Source organism: Echiichthys vipera (genome assembly GCF_963691815.1).
Source record: "Echiichthys vipera genome assembly, chromosome: 15".
NCBI classification, from domain to species: Eukaryota; Metazoa; Chordata; class Actinopteri; order Perciformes; family Trachinidae; genus Echiichthys; species Echiichthys vipera.
Window position 1 is genome coordinate 27851506 of NC_139840.1, and position 26971 is coordinate 27878476.

Sequence of the window (26971 nt, forward strand, 5' to 3'; positions counted from 1 at the left end):
AATGTGACTGTGTGTTTGAGGATTTGTGTGTACCTGAAGTCCTCAGAGCCGGCAGAGCAGATGTACTGGTCCAGGTAATTCCACTTGTATTCCTCCAGTCTCTCATGGCCAAACTCAACCCAGCAGGACACAAACTGAGCATCAGAATGTGGAGGACACAGGCTGTAGCTATACTGGATCTGTGCTGATTCGTACGGGTATCTAAAAAAACACACGGACCCACAGACAGACAGACAGACAGACACAGACACAGACACAGACACACAGACACAGACACACACACACACACACACACACACACACACACACACACACACACACACACACACACACACACACACACACACACACACACACACACACACACACACACACACACACACACACACAGCCAGCTTTAAGCCTGCCTTTTTGGCATTTTCTCATCTCGGTAATGACAGTACAGCAGACTGAGGTTTAAGCAGCTCCAACTGAGTAACAGCAGCAGCAGCTTTCATGTTTGAGTCTGTGATGTTTTCTGATTAGAAAATGAAACACCTGAGACCTAAAAGCACTGTACTTGATAATCAGAACATTAATAAAGCAGCCATCAACGATTTGCTATGTAAAGGGGAAATGGCACCCAGAGCAGAGAATAAAATCACTCTCCCTCTGTGGTGTAGTCTGAGTTTCTCTGTTGTTTGTTGTGAAAGAGTCCGGCTGTGAGTGCATGTAAGTGTGTGTGGCCGTGAAAAAACGTCTGTATTTCACGTATTAGGTTGAGAGCTGTGTGGAGGCACTCCCAACGGAATTTTTTTTTAATATTTCTAGTAGAGCTCCTTTAAAAGTCAGCCTCCACTCTCTCTCTCATCTTCAACCTCTTATCCGGGGTCGGGTTGTGAGGGCAGCAGCTCCAGCTGAGGACCCCAAACTTCAATTTACAGGGCCACATTAACCAGCTCTAACTGGGGGATCCCAAGGCATTCCCAGGCCAGTGTGGAGATATAATCTCTCCACCTGTTCCTGGGTCTTCCCTGAGGCCTCCTCACAGCTGGGAGGTGCCCAGGGAGCATCCTGAGATGCCCGAACCACCTCAACTGGCTCCTTTCAACGCAAAGGAGCAGCGGCTCTACTCCGAGTTCCTCACGGATGGCTGAACTTCTCACCCTATCTCTAAGGGAGACTCCAGCCACCCTCCTGAGAAAACCCATTTCGGCCGCATGCACCCGCAACCTCGTTCTTTCGGTCTTGACCCAGCTTTCATGACCATGGGTGAGGGTAGGAACGAAGAGTGACCGGTAGATCGAGAGCTTTGCCTTCTGGCTCAGCTCTCTTTTCTAAAGCGACTGCAATACCGCCCCTGCTGCTCCGATTCTCCGGCCAAACTCACGCTCCATAGTCCCCTCACTCATGAACGAGATCCAGAGGTACTTGAACTCTGTCCCTATCCGTAAGTAAGCAATCCACTGGTTTCCTGCTGAGAGCCATGGCCTCAGATTTAGAGGTGCTGATCCTCATCCCAGCAGTTTCACACTCGGCTGCGAACCGATCCAGTGAGTGCTGAAGGTCACTGACTGACGATACTTTTAGGACCACGTCATCTGCAGAAAGCAGAGACGATATCCTTAGCCCACCGAACTGCAACCTCTCCCCACCACGACTACGCCTCGATACCCTGTCCATGAACAGGATTGGTGACAAAGCGCACCTCTGGAGGAGACCAACCCCCTACCAGGAACTAATCCAACTTACTGCCCAGGATCCGGTCACAGCTTTCACTTTGAGTGTACAGAGATTGGATGGCCCACAGAAGCGACCCCCTCACCCCATACTCCCGCAGCACCTCTCACGGTATCTCCCAGGGGACCCGGTCATATGCCTTCTCCAGATCAACAAAGCACATATAGATCAGATGGGCATACGAGAGTTATCCTTGCGAGAGTGAAGAGCTGGTCAGTTGTTCCACATGCAGGACGGAATCCCAATGTTCCTCTTCATCGGCCTCCAAACAGCATAATTAAGTAAACTTCTTGTTTTCACTTTAAAGTGAACAGATTTTTGTGCATTTTCATACTTTATGGGACACTCGCAGTTTACACCTGTAACTTCTCTTGAGATATCTGTATCACTTTGAGTGGTAAAAAAAATACAGAATTTGTTCTTTCTGTGTAAGGGGTAGCCAGGCGTACTCACTTGGGCAGGTAGCGAGTGACAGTGATGATCTTGTCTTTGAGGCAAACTTTATGGAAGGTCCGGCCCATACTGAGCCAGTAGACTGTTTCCTCCTCCTCTGCTCTGCGCAGAGAGACCAGACCTGAAAGAGAGAACAAAGAGTACACATAAAGTCACTATGTATTTTAAAAGACTCTGAGACACATTTCTCAAGTATTGCGGCATCTCAAAACATATTCAAGTCATTTTTGTAATTTAGTTTGTTAGTAAAGGTGGGAAAAGTTATACAGTGAATAACTCATATCAAGCTTACTTCAAACACATACAGCTGAAATGCTTTATGGTAATGCTGAAAAGCATTATGGGAAACCAAAAAACCTAAGAAGTTCGAACTGAGACAAGGAGTCATACTTAAAGGTTGAATATGTAGAATCTTTATTAAAAGCTATATATTTTAAGAAAAATAACACACCCACAGGGCGTTTTGAGGGGTACATAATGACAGTATTGCTTTTTCATAAAAAAAAAATATTTAGTCTGAATTAATATTTTCAAAATGGTTTGACGGGTTTGACAATGACTTTCTGTCCCGTTCTGTCTTCATTCGAGCAGCCAATAGCGTTGGGCGTCGCTGGTTGCTCAGAGTTGTCTGTTGTTGGGTGTAGCTACTGTAGGCTGGCACTGGGTGAAATGGAGTTTGCTAATAAATCCTGCAGCTGCTTCGGAGCTTCGTTTTTATGGTGCGATTTGCTGGAGGGGATGGGTTCAAACAGGCTCAAACAGACTCCAGTCTCCTGTAGGCTACTTGGCCGGGTCTCTCTCCAGGATTGAAGCCGGTCTCAATTAACGTTAGAAGCTTGAGAGGTTTCGTACATTTACAAGCACACAATCCCCCCTTTTAAATAGTTTCTAAGCCGCCTCATTAGTGTCAGAGTTCTCAAAGACCCAACTCAGCCCTGCAACACAAACGTAGACACCTGACTGCTAGAATTATATTTTGTTGTTGCGTCAATCGATCTTGAGACACTAGATGGAGGTGTTCTGCTCGTTCTCCATATTCAACCTTTAATAATCACAAACTAACTCCTAGAAATAATTATAGTTACATTTTGGAGCAAGAATACAGACAAATCTGAAAATGTCCAGGATGTCAAGGAACACAAACAAAAGAAATTCCATAAAACCTTAATTTACCTCTAGAGTAAAGGGGACTGCTACCAAGCGGTGTGGCCACAGATGGCTTTGGTTTCCTGTTATTGGGTTGGACGATGATCTGGTAGCCCTGCATCAATCTCTGACAGATAAACTCCTCAAATACCTGAGACGCACTCATCACTGGAGCTTCATCTTCTCGCCTGAGAAAGAGACACATGAAAACAGAAGCATATAGTCTGATCCTTTCACTTGACTAATGCTGGTCAGGAAAACTAATATTCAAAGGAGTTTGTAATGTGATGTGTTTGCTTGGTTTCACATCTCCAACTGCATGTCTATGTGCCCTGTGGAGAGAAACAAGTAGAATTTCCCCTGCGGGTTAATAAAGTTAGTCTTCTTAAATGTAGGTGTTATATGTTAGTTATTGTGCTTTCTGTAGCAATGGTCCTATAACAAACAGGATATAAACACAATTAGAAATGCTGTATTAATAATACACTGATGAATACTGCTGAAAAGGATGGACGAGCTGATGTCGTAGGGTCGAATGAGGATCAAGCCCTCAAAATAATGGAGCCTGTCTCTCAGAAGAGGAGTCAGAACCGACAGCACCACCTTCATCGTAGGGGGAGAAAAAATCCCACTCCTTTCTGAGCAACCTATAAAAAGCCTCGGGAGACAGTACACGGCAGAACTTTTCGGACAAATAGATAGGGAGAACCGTGTTCAAACAGCTCTCAGAAGGCCTGGCAAACTCCCAGGTAGTGGCATGGTCCTCTAAGGCCAAATCCCTGCTCCTCACTGAGCTCATGATACCAGCTGAGGAGGGGATCAAGGCCGCCTACGAACGGAAAAAGGCTGAGTACTCAGAGTTGGCTGCTGAGTGCCGGATGGCGGGCTGGAAGACCACCATCTATCCAGTGGAAGTTAGATGCCGAGGCTATGTGGGGCAGTCAACCACACGCCTTCTGAGGGACGCGGGAGTGACAAGAGGCAGCCTGAAGAAGGCGACCAAAGAGCTGGCAGAGGAGGCTGAGAAAGGAAGCATTTGACTCTTGTTAAGGACACCTATCAGCTGCAGGGGGTGGCAGGGAGACGTCCCAGGAGATGTTCCAGGATTAAGGGAGCAGCAATGCCTAGCAGGTGATTCCATCTACCTGTTATCTCTACACTATGTTGAGCTACCTTAATAGAGACCATCCCACCTCACAGGTGTGCCACATCCAGATGCTGATCTGACATCATGATTAGTGCACAGGTGTGCCTTCGACTGTCCACAATAAAAGGCCACCCTGAAATGTGCAGTTTTGTCTCACAGCAAAATGCCACAGATGCCACAAGCATTGAGGGAGCGTGCAATTGGCATGCTGACAGCAGGAATGTCAACCAGATCTGTTGCTCGTGCATTGAATGTTCATTTCTCCACCATAAGCCGTCTCCAAAGGCGTTTCTGAGTCCCCAGACCCCCAATAAAGCAAAAAAATGTACTGTACATTTCAGGGTGGCCTTTTATTGTGGACAGTCTAAGGCACACCTGTGCACTAATCATGACGTCAGATCAGCATCTGGATGTGACACACCTGTGAGGTGGGATGGATTATCTCAGCAAAGCAGAAGTGCTCACTATCACACATTTAGACAGATTTGTGAACAATGTTTGAGAGAAATGGTCATATTGTGTATCTGGTATGAATTTTAGATCTTTAAGTCCATCTCATGAAAAATGGGAGCAAAAACAAAAGTGTTGCGTTTATATTTTTGTTGAGTGTATAAAGGTGGGGTACGCACAGAAGAGGGCGCACAGCCCTTTCTAAGCAAACTTTTGGATTTATAAAAAGCAAACTTGATGGGAGAATGTGCGGTCCTCCACGCACACTCTGACCCAGGTGTAAGCAAAGAAACGGGAGAAATGAGAAACGGCGACATCGACGGCAGAAGGATGAGAGAAACTGTGAAACTGAGACCGTAAAATAAATCAAATATTCCCTCTCATTTATCATATGAAGAATTCACAAAAGCCATTCTTACAATTAATACAAACAGCTGTTTGATTGATTCTCTCCAAAAAACAGCAACAAGATGGAGGATTGTGAATTCAAATAAAGATATCTTTAAAAAAAAACCTCATTACTCATAAATATGTTCTGTAGTTATTAAAAAATATTTGTTATGTATTATATATATGTTATGGAGTTTATAGTAATAAATAATACGGTGAACAGGACAAATAATGTTTACACACTGATGCTGTTATCGATGGCTCTGTCTGGCAGATAGGAGAGCAGTTTTAATATGGTTATCATTTATCACATTAGTTAACAATTTCCCCCTGGGATTATTAAAGTATTTCTGATTCTGATTAATACAATCTTTTGCTATTTTATGGATTTAATTCCTTTTATTTTTGTTTTCAATCTGTTTGTTTATATCAGAAATTAGATTAGAGTAATCCAAACACCTGTAGTGTTTTAGATCAATCAAATCAAATAGATAGGTCTAAAAAGGCGTGACATCACAATGTGTAATGATGCACACTTGCCGATTTACTGACAGATGAGGATGAGCAGCTTATGAGACTGCTCCAACTGCCGTGTACTGTTCTCATGGTTTGTTTGGATCTCTGGGAACAGGGAAATAAAAAGGTAGAAGTTGCAGCAATGTCCGGTTTCTCGAATGTAATCGGTGCTGTTGACTGTATTCGAATAAGTAAATAAGACCACCGAGTGAGAATAAAAATGCTTTCATTCATCTCTATTTCATGTCGCCCACAGTTTAACCTTCTGTGGCTGCATTAACCACAACATTCTGCCACTCTACAGCTGTTTTCTAATCACTAATGGCCACACTGTGCCCGCCAAACATGTTTTTCTTTTTTCCCAACTCTCAAACAAGAACATCACCTTCACATTTATTGTTATGTCATTTTTTTGTTTTCCTCTCTGCGTTTTTCATTGAATATTTATAGGCAACTATGGGGGTTACATGAATCCGCAAAAGCTGCTCCACATTTAGAGTTGATTGAGATTTATAAAGGGAAATCAGCATAGGAATTGTGTGCGCACTGTCTTATAAAACATGTCCTATGTTTAGTCAGTACGGCACCTTTTTTTTTTTGTTCCATATTCTTATATTGAGTTTTGCAGACAAGTAAACAAGAGTTTACAACGTGTCAACCCGTCTGCTTTAAAGTGAAAAACAGAGACAGAAAAAAAAAACTCAACATAAATCCTACTATCCCACCCAACAGCCCATGTCAGACGTGGTCACGGTAACCAACTAAGTAACTGAATAAAATATAACGTAAGTAGATAAGTAAGGTACAATGAAACCAAATAGAGTAAAAACTATAGCTAATAGCAAAAATAAATTAATTAAAGTAAGTAAGAGTACTTAAGGGCTCTTCTGCAAAGCACTAGGAAGCATCCTCAGCATCATCAAGAGTAACAGTAAGACTATTACTAATAAGAGCCAGCAGTGGGTCCCAAGTTTTGTGAAATGCTGTCAAAGATCCCCTCTGTGAAAACCTTAACTTCTCTAAACTTAGACATTATAAAATTTCACGTAACTATTATGAGACGGTAGAGAAACCTGTTTCCATTTAAGGAGAATGTTACGTCTCGTGAGCAGGGTGGTAAAGGCCACGACACATAGTGTAATAATGGGCAGATTTTTGGACAGAGGGAGCCCAAAAAGAGCAGAGTTGGCTGGGGACTGCTTACAAGGGTTACAAGCATCACTGTGACAATGGTATATCATAGCCAGTTTTGAGTAAGGGTGTTTATTTCAGGCCTGCTGTCTTCTATTGTTGAGTGTCTCTCTTTGATCAAAGTTTCTCTTTAAACAAGATTATTATGCTTTGTTTAGAATTTTAGAAGGAAAATCAATCATAACTTATAAAAGTTTTTGACATGTCTTCAAGATCCCTAGTGGAAATTACGCCCTAATTTAGAGACAGTTGTTGATGTCTTAGCCAGCTGCAAAGTGATTAGTTATAGACAGTTCTACTGTAAAGACAGAATGTTACCTACCTCTCCAGGTCACTGTGGGGCAGCAGGTCATAGCAGCCTTCAGTGTAGTCGTTCTGTAGCGCCTGGCGGTCGGGGAAGTAATCGGTGGTGAGGGGCAGACAGGCCGGTGTGGTCAAAGACTTCCAGTCCACCCCCACTGTGCAGCAGAAGCTGGGCACTGTCGGGGGCGCAGACAGCAGCAGGGCTTCAGGAGCACCCACACCATCAACAACAACAACAACACACACACACACACATACACATACAAACACACACACACACACACACACACACACACACACACACACACACACACACACACACACACACACACACACACACACACACACACACACACACACACACACACACACACACACACACACACACACACACACACACACACACACACACACACACACACACACACACAGCAAAGACAAATGCATGTACCCAGATTGGAGAGGTACATGTGTGTGGGGGTTGGGGATGGATACAGAGAGGAAGGGGGAAGCACAGTGGGGTGATAAGTAAGGAAAGGAGGAGAGAGGATGAAGACACGAAGATGGAAAAGAAAGAGTTGAAGATGAGGATACAAACAAAAAGGAAAACAGAAGAGAGGGGAAGAAAAAACAGAATGTGTTACTTTTACTGGCCTTGTCGCCCCTGCTGGTGATTCCTGAGGGGCCTGTAGTTGCTGTGCAGTGATCAAGCATGCAGATTGTACCACTGTGACAGTCTGAGCTGAGCACAGGTGTGAACTGTAAAGTGACTGAGTGGATTTGAGCAGAGAAATCACATCATGCAAACAGAGCGTGAGCAAACATTTAAATATTGTGTGCAAAAGAGATTTGTTTGACAAAGCACAAAAATATACTCAACCAAGAAAAATATACTATGAGTACACCGCCATGCAGAAATTAATTGAAAACAAAAGGCATGTTGAATGCAAACAGGTCATGATGAAGGAAAATTATGTGAGGGCTAATTAATTAGGATTTTAAGACCTGGTCATATTTGAATAGTGAGAATTAAGATCAACAAAAGGCCCAGAGAAAGAAAAAGAAAAGAGACGGACAGAGAAAGTGAGAATATAGAGGGAGGAGGAGGGGTAACCCCGAACCACATGACCTGTAAGAGTCGTTTATACCTGTGACCCCTGGAGACACACGCCAAGAGAAACCTGTCTGCCAAAGCTGAATAAGCCCTCACAAGTTATAGACACCACTGAAGATTTATTGTCATCATCAGTTTGGTGATTAAGAATATCAGCCTGATCCTGAAGTATGGCTACATGACAATGATTGAGACTTATGAATTGAAATGATTTTGTTTTCGTAGGGCCACGACGGACTCACTTGGATCGGCACCGCTGAGGGAAAGGTCTTCAAACGTGGAGCCGCGGTTGGTTACAGTTCCTGTACAGAGATCACAATTAAGGCAAAGCAAGAGCAGCACAGTTAGGTTTTAAAGGGGTGTGTAGGTGCAACCGGCGCCAAAAGATGATTGTTCATTTTCTGGATTAACTCGAACTGTCAGTTTGATTAAACGTAGAACCCACAGCATGCTGGAACAAAGACCTCGAAAGCCTTGGCTTCCATGCCGTCTCCCCCCACAGCAGCTCACACCCAGGTGTGAATCCTCCAAGGCACCCAAACTGTTCATTGGCTGAATTGACCCCCGGACTATGACATCACCTGAGCCCATATAAAGTGGAGCCCCCCATCTCTCGCTCTCTTTCTACTGAATCTTTCTACTGGATCTTTTCTACCGGATGATCCTCCTACTCTTCTCCATCTCTCCCTGATCACTCAACTCCAGGAGACCAGCTTCCAGCTGTCCCCTCGGCCCTGGACCTGGCCTATGGCGTGGGATCACCACGAAGGTTAACCAACCGGTTATCCTCAACTGAGCACAGCATAGAGCGATCTGTTTCCTCTTTTGCCTAAGAGCCACAATCAGACAAGAACTACCACGGAGCTTCCTTTCTTCACCCAACCACTGGCATCAAGCAATGCGCAACATCTCCTATCTCATGGACTGGTAACTAATCACCAACTGGGCATTACTACATGTTATAGGACTGTATGAACGGCTAGATACCATTGTAACTTTGTCATAAGAACTGAGAGATCAGGCTTCCGGCCTTTGTGTAACAAAGAGAATGTTCACACCTTCTCCGAGCCCCCACCTCTTCTCTTTGTCTCTCTCTCTCTCTCACACACACACACACACACACGCACATACACACACACTTACACACAAACATACGTTTGTTGTTAGCTTTAGTTAGTTTATTGTGTTTTGTTTGTTGCATTTATTAATTTGTTAATAAATGTTTGTGTTTACCATATGTCTGATTATTTAATATTACACAAAGATGAATGAGCCAGCTTCTACTAAGAAAAGAACTTCTTAAATCCTTCAACTAATTAAACTATTATATTTATCGGTGTTCAACCCTTAATAAGTAGTTTAATATATTACATGAGACTTTAATATTAGTTATCACTCCGTCTATGACGGTGGTGCCCCGAGGAACTCTGGTTTGACTAGAGTCATTTTTATTATTATCTTTGATAATTATTGGTGATAACTAATATTTCCTTGATTAACGGTAAGTTTATTGAGAATACTCAATCTCATAATCTGAACGTGAGTCAAGGCACTATATTTGATTGGTTCTCCGTGTGACGTTTTTAATAAATTGAAGTTATTAATTTTTAGTAATTTTTCTTTATTAATTTTCCTTATCAAATATTTCATTTGATAGTCACTATTGATCCAATTAAACCCAAAGTACCTACAGGTGCAATTAACAAGCCTTTTCGTTGTCGTTTGATCAGGGGTTTATTTTCTCAATTATCACTTAAAGGCTCAATAGGCAGCTTATTTTTGGTAGTATTAGGCAAAAACGTCCATTATACCCAAATGCCAAACCCGCCCATCTAGACAAGTCAACCCAAAGACATTTAATTTAGAAGAAAGAAAAACAGCAAATCCTCACATTAGAGAAGCTGGAACCTGCTAAAATTGGAAAGGAGGCATTTGTGTATTCTGTGCCCTCTGCATGGTATATGTTGCAGAATGGCTTGAAGTTCAAAGACTTAATCCCGCTAAATGCTTTTAAATCCAAAATAAAAGATTTGGAGGCAGTTTAATTGATATGTCAGGGTTTTTAAATTGCCCTAGTGACTGAGTCTTTTGTGAGTCCCGTTTTTTAAAGCAGCTTGGGTATGGTTCAGGAGAACAATGTTTTTGAGTAGGTTTATCACCACTGTTGCTGCTCCCTGGACTTCCAGTCAACTCTTCCATCCCTCCACCAACGTAAAGGCTGTTCTCTCCTGCATGCCTCGAGACAGTTCGCCTTAAAGAAAAGATAAATAACAAGCATTCATCTCACTGTCTGAGCTTCAAGCTAAATTTCTATTTATTTTACACACTACATCTTATATTATCAAAACGCAGCTCATTTCAGGTAGACTTCCCCTACAATTGCCAAGCATAACATTTGTTACTTTTTTCTTCTGTTGCCCTTCTCTACAAAGGAAATGTTTTTTCCTTGTGGTAGGCGTGTCTAACCTTCCAGTGGCCTCGTGATAGGCTAGCTCAAGCAGCTCAGCGGAGGTGTGGGCCGGATCTCTCTGCTGGCTGCCCTGCAGTTCAGCCATGTTCTGTCTGGTCTGGTGATGGATCTGGATAGCCTCTCCAGAAGGACCTGAAGAACAACAGTGCACAAAGAGTCACTTTTCATTCAACTCTTAGGGTACGTCCACGCGATCAAAAATAACTTTTTTTCTCCGCTGTTCTTAAAAAGTTGGAAATTGCAGAGGAATTAATTAAATATCTCTAGGGAACTCGGTAGACCCATCTCTCTGTTGGAGGTGCATGAAGTGATGGGGTCTATGCAAAACAGGAAATCTCCTGGTCCCGATGGTTTTACAGATGAGTTAAGGCGTACTCAATGCTATTAGCCCCCATCCTTGTGAGAATGTTCAATGACTCCTTTACTGAAGGCACACTGCCAGCCTTGTACGAGGCATCAGTTTTGATTGCTCCTAAAGAAAGACATGGATCCTACTTCATGTGGAAGCTACAGACCTGTCTCACTTTTAAACATGGATTGTAAGATCCTTGCTAAGGTCCTCACTCTCCGCCTCAAAAGTGTCATCTCATCAATAATTTCACTAGACCAGACAGGTTTCACATTAGGGAGACATCCATTCTTCAACACCAGAAGGCTGCTCAACATCATATTCTCACCTGGGTCGGACACTCCTGAGGTCGTAGTGGCGCTAGATGCGGAAAAAGCCTTTGATCGGGTAGAGTGGGGCTTTGTATTTTTCATTTTGGAAAATTTGGCTTTGATTCTAATTTGAGTTCTTGGGTTAAGCTTCTGTATGTAACCCCCTCTCCATCTGTAAACACTAACAGTGTCTGCTCAGCATATTTCCCTCTCAAACGTGGGACTCGGCAGGGCTTTCTGCTTTCACCCTTGTTGTTCAAGATAGCCATCGAGCCATTAGCCATCTGGCTTAGCAACCAGAATGAGTTTGAAGGCATTACTCGTTTTGGTCTAGTCCACAAACTTTCCTTATATGCTGATGACTTTCTTATTTATTTAAAACCCCACATCCTCCCTCCCCCCAGTTTTACAAATTCTTGATCAGTTTGGGCACCTATCGAGGTATAAGTTGAATATTCAGAAAAGTAAGTTATTTTTAACAACTTGGCGAGATAACTCTCACAATCCATATTCCCCTTAAAAACAGCTGGTAAGGGGTTCAAATATTTGGGGGTGTTTATCACCAGCTCCTTCGGGGACCTTTTTCAAAAGAACTTCCAGCCACTATTAGATAAATGCAAGTCGGACTTGTCTAGATGGGCGGGCCTCCCTCTTTCCCTTGCAGGCTGGTTTAATCTTATTAAGAGGATTATTTTACCAAAGTTTCTGTATCTTTTTCAACACCTCCCAATTAGTCTTAACAAATCATTTTTTACTAATCTAGACCAACAACTTGACGCTTTTATTTGGCAGAATAAACCAGTCCGCATCAAAAACATATTCTTCAACTCCCTAAACCTGAAGGGGGACTAGCACTCCCTAATTTCCGCCACTACTTCTGGGCTTGCAACAGAAATAAACTTTTATATTGGCTCCGTGGTGAAGTTGCAGACGCCTGCCCGCCCTGGTCTCATACCGAGATAACATCTTCTTCCTGCTCTTTGCACTCTAGGATTTGCTCATAGCTCCCCATAACTGCTGTAGGACCCGATAGGAAGTGCTCTTTTGTGAGTCCTCTGTGTCTGCTTTTCTGCTCAGCTTCACAGGAAGGAAGTGGGAGATAAGACGTTTTTAAACTTCTTTCAATATGAGATAAGGTGTGTTTTACAACCTCAAACCCTCCTAGGGTAATTCAAATTTATCCTAAATCAACGTCAAATCTCACCGCAATTCGAACTGGAGGGTCGGTCTCTGTTTTTGAGACAGAGGGACTTTCAGTGATAAGGACGAAACAACAGGACTTTGTTTGAAAGTTTGAATAACAGTTAAAGTTCGATGTTTCATCGCGACTGGCTGTTAAAAGACATTCTTGCAAATGTGTAACTGTGTATGCATTATTTGTATCTTGTTGTGATTATGTTTATGTAGTTTCAGAAGTGCAAAGTCTTTGTCTAATTCCTGAAATATTCTGCGTTTTAATAATACTTCCCTTCACTCAGTAGGGGTATCTGTTAAAACTGCCTGCCTAAAGATTTTGGTTAAATTGGATATCAGAAAGGTTAATAATGGAAAAACGTTTAGTTAGATAGTTTAATCTTCCCTGTTATAATTCTGGAATATAAAGCAGTTAATTCGCTCAGAACCAGAGGGTTGGGTTAGGCCAAGAGCCCCCCTTCTCACTCCTCCGGTAGATAAGGAAGAGACAGAGCTGTCTCTCTCTCTCTTCACTCTCTGCTTCACTTTTCTTTTACTTCAACTCTTCTCTCTTCTCTCCTCTCCTGCGCTTCCTGTGTTTTGTTTTCTTTTGTTTCTTTTGTTCAACTTTTGTTATCCAAAAGCTCGCAAGAGACGTTAATTTTTAATTGTTTTCTTGTTAAAATATTTTTGTTTGAATCTATTTTTATCGAGCAACTTTATAAGTTTTATACGCCAAGTTTTCATCTTTTATAAGTATAGTAAACCCCTCGTGCTGTCTTTGCCTTTTTGTCCGGCCGACAAATTGCATCAAACTCTAGTTCAGAACCGGTCAGAATTTTTGTCAACCCAGTAACAACCTCCAGAGGCAAGCCACGTGCAGAGCCACAGCCACCTGAAGAGCTGAATCCAAGCCGGGACTGGAGCAGACAAGCCCCGCCGATCCAACTGTGCAGCTGATCCAGTCTACAGACCAGAACTCAGGTCCGCCAAACCCTGGGACTCGGACCTACGGAACCTGCATCGGTACTGTAAGACGCCAGGGCGACTGTAATATCAACGGAAAAGTAAGGTTGGCCTTTTAATACAACTCCTGGTTGAAAACGTTGGTGTTAATTAAAGTCTGATCTGAGTTCTGTTGACCGGCTAATTAGAGCCAGTTTAAGTCCGCCAGTAATATTATAAACCAGCCCCGTAGGTCTGAATCACTCTGGTCTTAAACTTTTTCATATCCACATTTAACCCTTTTTCACTCCTCTATTCAGTGTTGCACTATCGTGTATTCTCCTTGCTAGGTAGTCAAATAAATGTTTATAACTTTACGTCGTTGTGAGAGTCTTCCGTTCTGTACAGAAAGTGACGGCCCCTGATAAGGCTGTGGTACGGACTAACGCGTTCGAGACGAGACTGATGAAATTTAAACAATCAATTACTTTAATTGCTAACAGGTATTAAACCTTCACCAAAGTTTAATAAACACCCTGTCTTTGGTTTGGTGCCCTACTTCGAGGTAAATTAAATCCTAAATTTTAACGAGTTTATATTTAATTCGCCGACTAATATATTCTAGCCATAATAAATGTAGGCTCACTCCCCTACACTGCCCATAAGGTCTCACCTAATCCGGTTGTCATCAATACCATTAAAATTTGGATCCAGTTAAGGAAGCAGTATGGCTTGCAAAGGGCTGCGATCCTTGCCCCAGTTTTGAATAACTGTGCATTTCTCCCTTCCTGCACTGACCCGGGAAGGGCCTCAAAACACTTAATGACCTGTATGACGATGGGTTTTTTTTGTCCTTTGCACTTATGTCAGACAAACACAGCCTGCCTAATTTGTCCAAAAGCAATTCCCACATTTTCCGAACCGCCCCCCCAGAAGCTGAGATGGACCAATTCCTGGCTCTCAAAGTACAACACAAGGTACCTCAAAATCTTACGGATTATGACTTAAGTATGTTTTCTTTGTAGTGTATTCAATTGAATATAGGTTGAAAGAGATTTGAAAATCATTGTATTCTGTTTTTATTTACATTTTACACAACTCCGCAACTTCAAGTGAATTAGGGTTGTACTACATTGTCCAAAATGATTATACATACAGGATTACCAACTCACATCTTAACTAGGTCTGATAAATTGCTGACTGTGTGTGTGTTTTCACAAGGCTGTGTGTTCCCTCACCAACAGGGAAGGTGTGCATCCACCGCCGCCGGTTGGAGGTGAGCTTCATGGGCATCCTGGATGGGGTGAAGGGGTTAATGAGTGCTCTCTGAGGGGTGTAACCTCCTGGACGGATGTGCAGGGTGGACTCAGCGCTTCCCACTGTGAACCTGCCAGGAGCGCTGGAGTCCCGCTGAGAGTCCATCATCTTCTCCAACAGCTCTGAACAACAGAAAAACAAGAATGAGAAAAAAGAAGGAGCACACATATCACATTCTTTGTTAAATGTATTCCCTTCAGATCGTGAGGAGGTACCTCTGGTGCTGGTGTATCCCAGAGAGCTGCTGACTTCATACTGGGCGGGAGGCACACAGGGTATGAGCAGCATGTTGGACACAGGGCCCAGACTATCATCAGACGCCAGGCTACGCTGTTCCTCCGGACCTCCAGAGCGGACAGGAGGGGATGTGCCAATGCCTGCATTGACGTCTACAGAACCCCAGCTCTTCCTCCCACTTGTCTCTTTGTCTCGACCGATCCTGAAAGACACACAATCACTACTGTTCTAAACCAAGGTTTACTAGAAAGGATTACTCTTTCTGTGTTTAATGGAGCATAGTTAAATGTTATGCAAGCAATAAGATACCTGAAGTTGCTGCTCCTCTGAATTCGTGAAGGACCAGGAAGTCTGAACACTTGAGCATCATAGGCGTCGTAGTCCACCTGGATAGGCAGGCTGTTTTCTGAGTCCTTTTGAGCACAAAGAGCTGGAAGAGGATATGGATCTTTAAGACTTGTCATTTGAGCTCCGTGAATATACAGTGGAGATGAAAATTAGAGAACAAAGTATAAATACTTGATTTATTCTGAAATACTGTTAATTTGTATTGTTCAGAATTGAATAGCATATCAGCTGTGTCTATACCACTGCTGTACTAGCATGTTTTTTTAAAATAACCAAGGCACTTTAACAGAAACCTCTATTCTGTGAAAAAGTGATCAAAATTAGAGAACACTTTCAGATCCCTCCCAGTTATTGGTGTTAATCTGGCACCTGGTGACAATTGACTTCATTGTTGACACAGCCTTTTCATTTGGCAGCTCTCCTGGTTACTTTGCAAGATGGCAAGCTGCTCTAAGGTGACTGAAACCCTGCTACAGCAGGTTGTCCAGATGAAGGCCAAAGGGTTGACCCTCTCAGCCATCAGAGAGAGGTTGGGTGTTCACAGTCTGTCATTTCAAGAATATTGAAACTTTACAGAGACACAGAATCATTTAAGTCCCTCAAAAAGGCCGGTTGTCCAAGTAAAACAAGTGCAAGAGAAGACAGGATTATGAGAAGACTCAATGGGGAATCAGTTCCACAATGCAGCTGGAGTTGGTCTCCAGTTCAGGGCTGAACAGGGCAAGGATCTGTCTCATTTAAGACAATTTGCACTGAGGTGCATGTTGTGTGGACAGAGGAGAACTGGTCCAGAGTGACTTAAGTAATGAGAGGACGTTCTATTAATTTGGGTCTGATGGGACACATTAAGTTGGGTGTAGTACTGGGGAAAGACTGAACCCTAAGTTTGTAAAGAAGTCAGATAAATTTGGAGGAGGAAGTGTCATGGTTTGGGGGATTTTTTCTGCAGCAAGAGTTGGGCTTCTTGTACAGCTACTGTACACGGCAGGGTGAATGCAAATGTTTATGTGAACCTCCTTCAGCAACATGCAATACCTCCACTGCACTCCCCACCAGCTCGTTGCCTAAAGCCCAGCTGAGTGCCGCCATGGCATGGTGGGGCTTGCCTGCCCCGCGGGTACCGTCTGGGGCAACCAACACCACTCACTTCACCAACTACGACACCCGGTCCACTGCTGTTTCAGCACAACTCACTGCCTGCCAGCTTCTAGCTAATCAGCTACTAGCCACTTCAAATTTACTGCCCAGCCTTCTTTCATCTGCTGTCCTGTCTCATCTCAACCTCGGACTATCACTCCTGCTACTCAAGGCTCTTTCCTCTGGCCTGTGCCAACAGGGTGTTAAGGGCACTGCACTGGACTGGATCACCTCCTATCTCACCGACAGGCAACAGTTAATATCCCTCAAACATTCACGCTCTCTCCTGTTACCCAGGGGTCCCCTCAGGGCTCAGTCCTCGGCAACTCAACCTGGAATTCCACTGCTACGCCGACGACACCCAGATCTACATCAGCACCAAACCCACCCAAAACCCTGCCCTCACCCACGTCGAAACCTGCATCTCTACAATAAAAACACGGCTGACCCACAACTTCCTCAAACTCAACAGCGACAAAACAGAGCTCCTTCTCATTGGCACAAAATCCAGCCTCAACAAACCTGGACCCATCTCACTCACACCTCGACTATCACTCTCTCCGCCCTGGAATGCAACTTTGGCGTTATCCTGGACCCCACCCTCTCCTTTGATCCCCACGTCAGCGTCATTGTGAAGACCTCCTACTTCCACCTTTGCTGCCAAGATCTGAAACTACCCGCCGTGGGCTCATCCAAGTCAATGGGATTCATAGAACATCCCCACACATTTTCATGGACACAATCTCAAAACTTTTCCATGACTTTCCAAGGACCCACAATACAATTTCCAAGACCATTCACAATTTATAACACAAACATGTTAGTTATCAGTTACTTATAACTTTTTTCAGACACTAAGGGCGCACTCACACTGTCCTTCCGCACCGCGACCCTGGCTTTAGGGTACTTGTCCCCCCTCCCTCTCCCCCCAGCCCCGTTTGTACTCACACTGCCTGGGCCTCGGCCAATACTTCTTGCTGTCCATACGCCATCACGCGGTAATATGTCACACGCATTGATCGCGTGTGTGTGGCTTTGTTTACAAATCTTTCCGTAGACCTCTGAGTTTTTGTGCATCTTGTCGACTGTTTTTGAATATTTTCATCCGACCAAATCTGCAGTAAACACTCCACCTCCGCATCACATCAACGTGAACCTTTCACCGCCATTGTTGTTGTTGTTAATATCCGCGCATGGTCCGTCCTTCTATTTTCGAAGTCCGAACAGGCGCACATAACGCTACCGCCGTAGGGCTCGTGCTCGTACACGTGCGCACGCTCGTGCTCGTACATGTGCAAGCGGCTCCGCTAAAGCCCACCTCTTTCAAGCGGGCTATGGGCGGCCCGCTGTCAGCTGTTATGCGCGGAACGGGTGCACTCACACTGCTTAAACGTACTAGGCTTTAGCTGAAAAAAAACGGTTTTGTCCCGGGACAGAAAGACAGTGTGAGTGCGCCCTAACAGTTGGTTATGTATGAGGGGAAACAGAACAATTATTCTGTCTGTGTATTTAATGGATACATGGAGAAAATAAAGAAATGTGAAATGTGAACAAAACAATGTCACTTGTAATAGAGCTACTTTCCAGCTACACAATATAACTTCAGTGTTATGTTACAATAGGTGGAAGGCTATACTCAGAATATTACTGTAACAATGGATTTCATAAAAATAACAAAAATCCATGACTTTTCCAAAATTTTAAATTATTTAACTAAATCTAGTATTTGCTTTGATGTTTCTGTTTGGACCAAAGTAGTGAAATGACCGACAGACAGACCGACAGACAGTTTAATATGGACAATAAATCTTTGCATCAGCTTAGGCAATCAGTAGAAAACTGCATTTTAGATTGTTACAATCCTTTTTTCATGGAGCCTTTAGATTTTAGTTCAATGTTCAATATATTCAATAAAATAATGTTGGAAATAATTTCCTTTCTTTTTTTTTTTTTAATTCAACAAGCAATTTGTTGTATTTTAGTAGTAAACTGAACGCAACAAAAAGGCGGAAGTGAGTACACAAAAAGGGTCACAACTTACTATGGTCCTTGCTGCTCCTGAATTTCTCAGCATGAAGCTAGAAGACAGTTAAATTTAAAGAGATTTTAAAACATATAAAATATCCTTGAGTCAAACAACAGTGCTGCAAAAAATTTGAATGCACCTTGCGTCCAGCCAGTTTGATTCGAGGGGTGAAGGAGCTACAAGAGTTCTGACTTTGGGAGGTGTAGAAGCTGCAGGCGTGGAAGAAAAAGATGCAAGCAAAATATAAATAAATCAGTTCCACTTTTGCACAGAATTTGAATGCATCTTAATTTATTATTGTCATGTTGTTTTACCTGTGGTTGATCCAGTGAGGAAGGTTATAGTCATCTCCCACACGAGAGTCTCCAGGTGTTGTCCTGTTGTGCAGCTGCAGAGAGAATGACTATCAGAAACCAACATGAATATGGTCTAATGCACCTACAGAGACTTACTCTCTCAATTTGTTACCTTGAATAATGGCACTGCGTGCAATGGCTGCTCCCCCATACACACCAAGTCTACCCCAATACCTAAAGAGGGAAAAGCATACAGTCACTAACATCATATGCAATGAATGAATGAATTAGTTTGAAGTTCCATGTGTTTGAAGTGTGTTTGTGTTGTCACATTCACCGTTGTCAATCATACGCTGTTTGGTCAGAATCATAAGCAGACGGTCGACTTCAAACACTCCCACCCCAGGGGTGATGACCACCGACATCTGGCCCGTGCGGTCAAAGTTCCGGTTGATGTAGTGCTTGTCAAACACTGTGGGCGACATAGTGATTGTCAGATTTTCTTCTTGTCTTTTATAGTTAGTAACCTGTAAAAGACAGTAGTCCACTCATGTAGGATTATCCTAAAGAAATATATATAATCTCTCTTGATCATCACTTCTGATCCACTAGAAGTGTGTGGTGGTGTCTGTATCTGAAGAGACCCTGCTCTCTGCCTTTTCTGTTTACTTATTATTTATCATTATTATTATTGATGGCCGCGCTGATATGAGATTCTGACATCACAATTATTGTCAAAGGAAATATCACAGTTTTCACAATCATTAATGAGTGAATTTATTATTGGACATTATGGAAGATAAAAGACACAAGCATTCTTCTGGTCCTGCACATAACACATGTCAGCCTGTTTCTATTAAAAACAGAGGGTTCAGCAGGTCCTCGCAGAACTGGAGTTACATCCATGTAACTAGTACACATCCGTGTAAGATTCAGAAAGTAAACAGGAAAACGTTGTGAACTCCTCCAGTCCAGTTTAAACTTTTTTTAATGTAACTTAGTAATGTTTTTTTTTTTACCTTGACTTAAAAAAATGGGTGGATAATTATCTCAAAAATGTTGGAACATATTCAAAGTGCTAGACCCTTTGCAGTCACTTTCTAATGCCACACTTTGTAAATTGAATATCCATCTTTTACAACAATTCCCTGCTCTTTTAGGAGATATACAAAATACTCCCACACTGCAGATTTAAGGTGCTTTTTTGGTGGATATAAGGCTGGAATGCCAGAGCTGCAGGTGAGTGGCACGACTCTCACACACACACGTGTTACGGGACTTGAAAGAGGAAATTTCACAGCACACACACAAGCAAACAAAGTGATTCGCGAGATTCCTTTTCACAGGGCAACAATGCAAGAATCAGGAAATTAAAAAATACCGTTTTTTTATATACCTATGTCATATCTGATTCACTGGGTTGTTTTCTCGCTGGCGCTGCTCCCTCTCTTTATTCACCCACTAGCTCGCTCAACCACCGCTGCTTTCTCTTTCTCGCTCTAAAATAAATTCTTCTATTTCTGAGCGCAATTCTATTCTGGTTTTAGACTTCTTACCATTGAAGGATAGGTTAATGGCCTCCAGGTAGTTTCCTTGAGCAGCAGTTGAGTTGTAACCAACAGGAAAACCATCTGGCATTAAAGACACACAACACAAGATGTTAGTCACAAAGGCACCTATTCTAAAAATCCATTAGGCCTCATTCAGACCACTTTTGGGAAGTCAGGCAAAAGCACAAGTCCTCCCATCCATTTTGAATGGGGCTCGTCTTTGGAAGCTGCAGAAGGGTGCAGAAAAATTTGAGACAGCGAAGGACTCAACTTTTGGCTGGCCTCGACTCATTTACTACCTGCTTCTTTCAGCCGCACTAGGACAGGATACTGAATGAAGAGCTTCTTGATGGTGACCAGTAATGATGTCCATTCATCCCGTCTCTCATTCTGAGCCACGACCCTGATCACAAAACAGTTAAGCACCAGTTAAGCCCTCACGTAGGTAATTTAGATGAATTTTAAAGTGTAATTCCGGCGTAAAATCATCCACTGGTCTTTTTTGGAACCTACGTACATCAAATAAGCCATCAAGACAGTTTTTTTTCATGTAACAACTATTAACGGAGAAATCCAGTAGAGTCGCTAACAGTCTGACGTGGCTAACAGTGATTTCCTCGGGGCAGTATGGTGAAGGCATTCAAACGTCTTTTTTAACCCCTAATACGGCTCAAAATAACAGCAAACCTCTGCAGAAGCATGAGAAGAGTCCTTAAAAAACTGTCTTGATGGCTCATTTGATGTGTGCAAGTATCAAAAAAAGACCATAGGATGATTTTACGCCAGAATTTCACTTTAAGTAAGGTATTGAAACTCTGCACAGTAACTATAGTTACCTGTAAAAGTCTTCATAAAAACGTCCCTCATGATCTTGTCTGATGGATCCTCTCAAGATCTCAGGAAATTCATCTAAGGAAAATTATATTTGTATTCATAATAAATGTGTCAACATGCATCATAACTCACTGTGACAACATAGGAAATAGACTCACCAATAGTTTTGGCACTGTAGAATGTACGTGAGAAAAGCACAACTGTCACCTCATGGCTGCAATTTTTCTCCTGTTTCAACATCAACAACATCAGATTTTAAAGTTAGGAAACAAAAATGTTACAACAAAGGTAGACCAAAAAAAACACAAACCTTCCACTTGGCAAAAAGGTCGGACAGGAAGCCATTTACAGCCTTTTCAAAGTAGAGATCCCCTGAGAGCAAAACATTCAAATAAGACATTCCCCTCCACAAGAACCTTTATGTAACTGAAAACACATAAAACCTGCTCAGTGTGAGTAACAAATCAGAGATGTCCAACTCACCGTAGATGTCAAAGTCCCACATCTCACAACTCATCTGGATAAAAATGTACACCATTGCAGATGTAGATCTGAACACCACCTGTGTCACAAGGTCACAAGACATTTAAGAGAAATGAAGAATGAATAACATGAATAAATACTATTTTATTGCAAGATTTAAAGGGAGTCAGGACCACATGACTGTTATATGATCCAGTAATATCGGTGAGCAATGAAAACTTTTTGGATGTACTGGTGGTAAAAAGGAAATATGCAGTTCAAACAAACACCACCCCACCACTAGTGCCCAGACACACATGATGTGTTGAATGCAACATAAGTTGTGGTGCACTACACTATATAGACAAAAAAGATTAATACTCCTTGTCTAGATTAGTACCATTCATACATATGTTTAACATCTCTTGTTTTATTTCTTCAGTGTTCCCAGTCTTTTCTTAAGATCAATTTCCAGGACATTTTCAGTGATGATCTTGCTGGTATGGTAGACAGGAATCACAGAACACACTGATATATCTATATATGCATTATATTTATGTAGATCTTTGGGACTATATCTCTGAACTGCAAACTTCAACAGTAAAAAAGTAACATTAGACATAATTTAGCCTTTGTTTGACTCCCATACAGCTGGGCTTACATACATTGTTTTGACCCTGGCTTCCCATGTTTTATCCGACTCTTTCAACAATGCCCAACACACATTTGAAACCACTGCTCCTGGCCAGAGTTAAATCACAAATCTTAAACCTTTGCAGGCAAAACAAGCCAATAAGCAGATCAACTTTAACAACTGAACCAAACATGCTAACCAATAAACTGTTTAAAACAAGCTGGGAAGAAAGCAACATTAATCTGTAAACCTATTAAAAAACTACAACAGTTAGCAGCAGTGTAGGATTTTCTGGGATCATAACTATGTTTTCATTCGTGCATAACCACCTGAAATCAAGAATCATTGAATAAGTTGTCCATGTGACATGACTTTTGGATGTTCAAAGTGTTTCCACCACATGACCGAAAGCAGCCTCATAATACTTTCAACCAGGCCCACTGTGGAATTTTTGAATAAAATGCCTCCAATCTCAATGCTCAACCCACTGCTGAGCTATTGCATAGATTTGATCAAACTACTTTCAGTGCCAGAGCACCCTTTACCCATCTGCATAATGGGAACAGGTAGAAACTGCTTCTGACTGGTGTACAGTTGAAAATGCTGATCTAGTACATTGCTCTGTGCCTAACATCCTTGGGCAGGCAGAGCTGAGGTGGTTGTCTGTTGAAATTACATTTCTCCTTGCCATCACCTTAGTAAAGTGTGTAGGTGAACTGCACGTCTTGTCTGTGAGCAATTCATGCTTGGCTCAGATATTACTCTATGGCCAAATATGTTTTTTCTAACTAAGGTGCTGGCATGCTCACACCTCAATCAGCCTATCCAACTGGCACGGTTTGACCGTCCATAAGAAGAGGGGGCCGGAACTCGGGGCTGTTATGCCCGGTGCAGACCCTTAAAGCCTCTTTAGGTACTACTGCAGACATAAGGCAGTCCGACCAGCTCTTTGTGGGTTATGGTGAACCTAGGAGGGGCCGTGCTATGTCAAAACAGCGCCTGTTCCACTGGATTGTGGACGTCATAGCCCTATGCATACAGGGCAGATGGCCATCCTGGCAGTCCTCCAGGATTCATAGAACCGTAGTTACATTTGTAAGTTTTGTTTCTTTGTCATGACATAGGTATGGTGGTTTCAAACTTGCTAAACTAAAAAAGAATTTGGGGTTTAAATGTGACATCTTTGTCAGAGTGACACAACTTCAGAGTACACTAACTAACAATACAATTCTGTGGTGAACTGGAAAACTTTTATTACATGTATTGTTGTACGTTCGGTGCATCTGCTCTTACCCTGGTGTCTTCACTGATGTACCCACAGGTCACTTTCTCCCCCTTGACCCATAGTTCACTGGCCTGGGCTCTGGAGAATGAAAAACATGAGCATCAATGAGATTACCTGTTATAAAGGTTAAATAAAGATATCATAATAATATTAAAAATGTCCACTTTCTTCTAACTGTAAGAAAGTTCCAGCAACATAAGTGGTCCTTTTGCCTTTTCTCTTAACCTTTACACATACTGTATGCTTGTTGCTTGTGGCTCTGCTCAATCATCAAGTGTACATACATGATGATTTATCCCACATTCAAGTCTACTCTCTATAGAATAGAATAGAATAGAATAGAAAAGAATAGAATAGAATTACTTTAATGATCCCAGACTGGGAAATTATTTTGTAACTGCTAATGGAGAGAAGAGAATGAAAAGGTATGCTTAATACCTGATTCCTGCAAACTCCACTTTCTGCGTCACATACGCACATGTGCTCACCTGGAAGGATGATTGTTGAACAGTTAAATCCTCACATACCTGTGCTATTAAACATTATACCCAGACACATAAACTTTAACATGTCCCACCAGACTCTTCTTTAGTCTCCACATGTCTCCTCTCCCGATGTACTGGTCCTTGAACGTCAGCTCCACAAGGTCCAGTGTGACATCCTGCGAGGAAAAAAATGGTTGTACATATTCCTCCGCCAACCAATTAGGTTTACAGTTTACATCCAAATGGTCCAGTCGTATGTAATATATGTAGTGAAGACTTTGAAGGAATTTAATAATAAGGTATGGTAAGGTAAGGTGTTTTTGGTGAAATAGGGATGATTCACACACATCTTCAAGCCGGGAGAAGAGAGGATCTATACAATTGCCAGAGTGGAGGCATACAAAACTATGAAGACGGGTCACAGCGAACATACCTTTGGGTCGACAATGTTAACAATGACATCCTGGTAAGCACGTAGCTTAAAGGCCTGTGCTACAGTCTGGTCCACACTGATCGTCTCTAGATAAGAACAAAATATCCATCATGGGTAGTGAAAAGGAAAGGCAACCATCACAAGCTTTCGTATTATATAGTGTATGGACCGTATATAATAACAGAACATTAACCAAAAAGCAAGCTAGATTGGTATTTCCACTTTAAAATGACTCTATTGCTAATCAAAAAATGTACGCTACATTTTCTGCAAATCAATTTGATTAATCAGCTTATTGCCTCACCCCTATTCTCCACTATTTTTATTACTATTCATAATTCATTGATACCATTGAATGAATTTGAGCTTGCCTAACGGAATTTTTGAAATATAGCAAACATGCAGTTCATACAGTGTTTTATCATAATTACTTTACCTTTCTGAAGGTCCTCTTTTAGGCTCTTTACTTGCAGCAGGAGAGGACTGGGAATTTTTAAAGAGACAGTATCAGATTATTGGCTCAGTAGTGTAACAATGTGTAAATGTACAATAGTGATCCTGTCATTATGCAAACTCACCTGTATTCATCCGTGGGGTGTGCGATCTCGATTATATCCCTTAGACTGACTTGAGGGAAAACTTTTGGGTTTACAACCAACTCATCATCTGCTCAAAGAAAAGTTCATTTGTAAAACGATATCATAGAAATACAATCTTTCTTAAAAGAAACATTAATTTAGACTGCACAGATTGCAAGTTCCTGCTTACCACTTCCACCAAAGCCTTTCTTGTGCAGCACAAGCTTGTAGGATTTATTGGTCTTCATAATGAAACAGCTGGGGATCAAAATCTTTAGTTAATTTGTGAATTCTCAAAGCTGCAAGCAAACTAACAAATGAGCTTTGGTACGTAGGCCTATGTGTACCATTCCTAAACTCAATTACTACGTATACAATTATAAAACTGCGATGCACTTGATTCATTTAATAGTAGTAGTAGTCTTCTGAAATATGTAAATACCTTGGATATTCTACTTACTCTCAACTGTATGATGCATGTGTTTCTCCTATTTTGAATTCTGCTGCTGGGATATGGGGATTTAAAGAAAGGTTCATTTCAAGAAGGTTTTTCTTCAGTTCAAAATGGACCATAGGCTACAGAGCTTCATGCTGTCTTCGGAGAAGCAGAGCTACAGTCTATCTATAGAATAATTTATCATGCAATGTGAACACGATTAAAATAATATATTTTTGGATTTGAAGAACAGTGGCTAAATAACATCTCGTTAAAACCAATATTGCTGACATGTGTTCAAATTAAGCATTATTATGGTTAGGGAGAAATCAGAGATCTTTGGTTGCTCAGCTAAGAACAGGAATCCTTCCTCTGGCCCTTGAAGGTTCCAGATTTAAAAACATCCCAGAGGAACACATACTTTGTGAACTTTGTGACTTCAGACAGGTAGAAAATGAATCTCATTTTATTTTATACTGTCCCTTTTATGATGAGCTGCGAATTAGTCAAGTCATTTTATGAAAAAAGGTTGAACAAATTGTAACAGAAGCAAACTCAACTGATTTTGTATCCATAATATGTGCTGAGTAAGGGAAAGAAAAGCCTGAAGAATCCCAACAGGGGGAAGTTTCTAAAAAGACCCAAATATTCACTATGATTCAGCTATTCTTTATTTTTCTCACATTAATAAGGGAAAAAAATAACCTTCAGATATCACCATGAAAATGGTTGATAACTTACATCAAGACAAACAATTTTTTTTTGGTTGTTTGTTGACGTGGGCAAACAGGGCATAATCTATTAACATATGTGCTAATGTTCATAAATACCAACAGATGTAAACATTGGGTATATACAGGTGAAATATCTGGTTGAATCTTGTTGATATTTAACAGTAAAAGACTTAATGTTCAGGTGTGAATGAACCCATTTAGTCGACCCATGAACAACGATACATGGAGCAGGAAGAAGGAGTTTAAAGCAGGGACTTGGGTCACTGCTGAATGGATTTCACTCCTGTACATGACTGAGAACTGGAAATGGATCCTGCACCAGATACAGAATTACAGAATAAACATAGAGACATTCACAACATTCAGAAAGGCTGCTTTAAACTCCTTCTTCCTGCTCAATGTATTGATGCTCATGGGTCGACTAAATTGGTTCATTCACACCTGAACATTAAGTCAATGAAATGTTTGTCCAAAATTATGGAATGATCTGGAGCACTGATGA

At 41.9% G+C, this 26971-nt stretch overlaps 1 protein-coding gene across 5 annotated transcripts in view; it reads right to left on the reverse strand.

The window, feature by feature from the left end:
• The window catches only part of depdc5 (DEP domain containing 5, GATOR1 subcomplex subunit), a 46545-nt gene that overhangs the window by 18854 nt on the left and 720 nt on the right, over window positions 1-26971 (reverse strand). For 4 of the 5 annotated variants that reach the window (XM_083929181.1, XM_083929184.1, XM_083929183.1 and 1 more), the window contains exons 2-29: window positions 25490-25557; window positions 25300-25387; window positions 25158-25204; window positions 24722-24807; window positions 24381-24464; window positions 24242-24291; window positions 23812-23881; window positions 21906-21984; window positions 21733-21794; window positions 21581-21650; window positions 21425-21497; window positions 20888-20991; window positions 20595-20669; window positions 19376-19510; window positions 19211-19272; window positions 19057-19130; window positions 18882-18951; window positions 18758-18794; window positions 15541-15661; window positions 15210-15433; window positions 14916-15116; window positions 10896-11031; window positions 10589-10680; window positions 8672-8731; window positions 7335-7518; window positions 3346-3506; window positions 2173-2293; window positions 34-201 (exon numbers count right to left, since the gene is read on the reverse strand). In XM_083929181.1, coding sequence (XP_083785307.1) covers window positions 34-201; window positions 2173-2293; window positions 3346-3506; window positions 7335-7518; window positions 8672-8731; window positions 10589-10680; window positions 10896-11031; window positions 14916-15116; window positions 15210-15433; window positions 15541-15661; window positions 18758-18794; window positions 18882-18951; window positions 19057-19130; window positions 19211-19272; window positions 19376-19510; window positions 20595-20669; window positions 20888-20991; window positions 21425-21497; window positions 21581-21650; window positions 21733-21794; window positions 21906-21984; window positions 23812-23881; window positions 24242-24291; window positions 24381-24464; window positions 24722-24807; window positions 25158-25204; window positions 25300-25387; window positions 25490-25547 — 2792 coding nt within the window. In that variant the 5' untranslated portion in view covers window positions 25548-25557. The remainder of the gene's footprint in view (window positions 1-33; window positions 202-2172; window positions 2294-3345; window positions 3507-7334; window positions 7519-8671; window positions 8732-10588; window positions 10681-10895; window positions 11032-14915; window positions 15117-15209; window positions 15434-15540; window positions 15662-18757; window positions 18795-18881; window positions 18952-19056; window positions 19131-19210; window positions 19273-19375; window positions 19511-20594; window positions 20670-20887; window positions 20992-21424; window positions 21498-21580; window positions 21651-21732; window positions 21795-21905; window positions 21985-23811; window positions 23882-24241; window positions 24292-24380; window positions 24465-24721; window positions 24808-25157; window positions 25205-25299; window positions 25388-25489; window positions 25558-26971) is intronic. The other variant, XM_083929182.1, reaches the window with a different exon arrangement.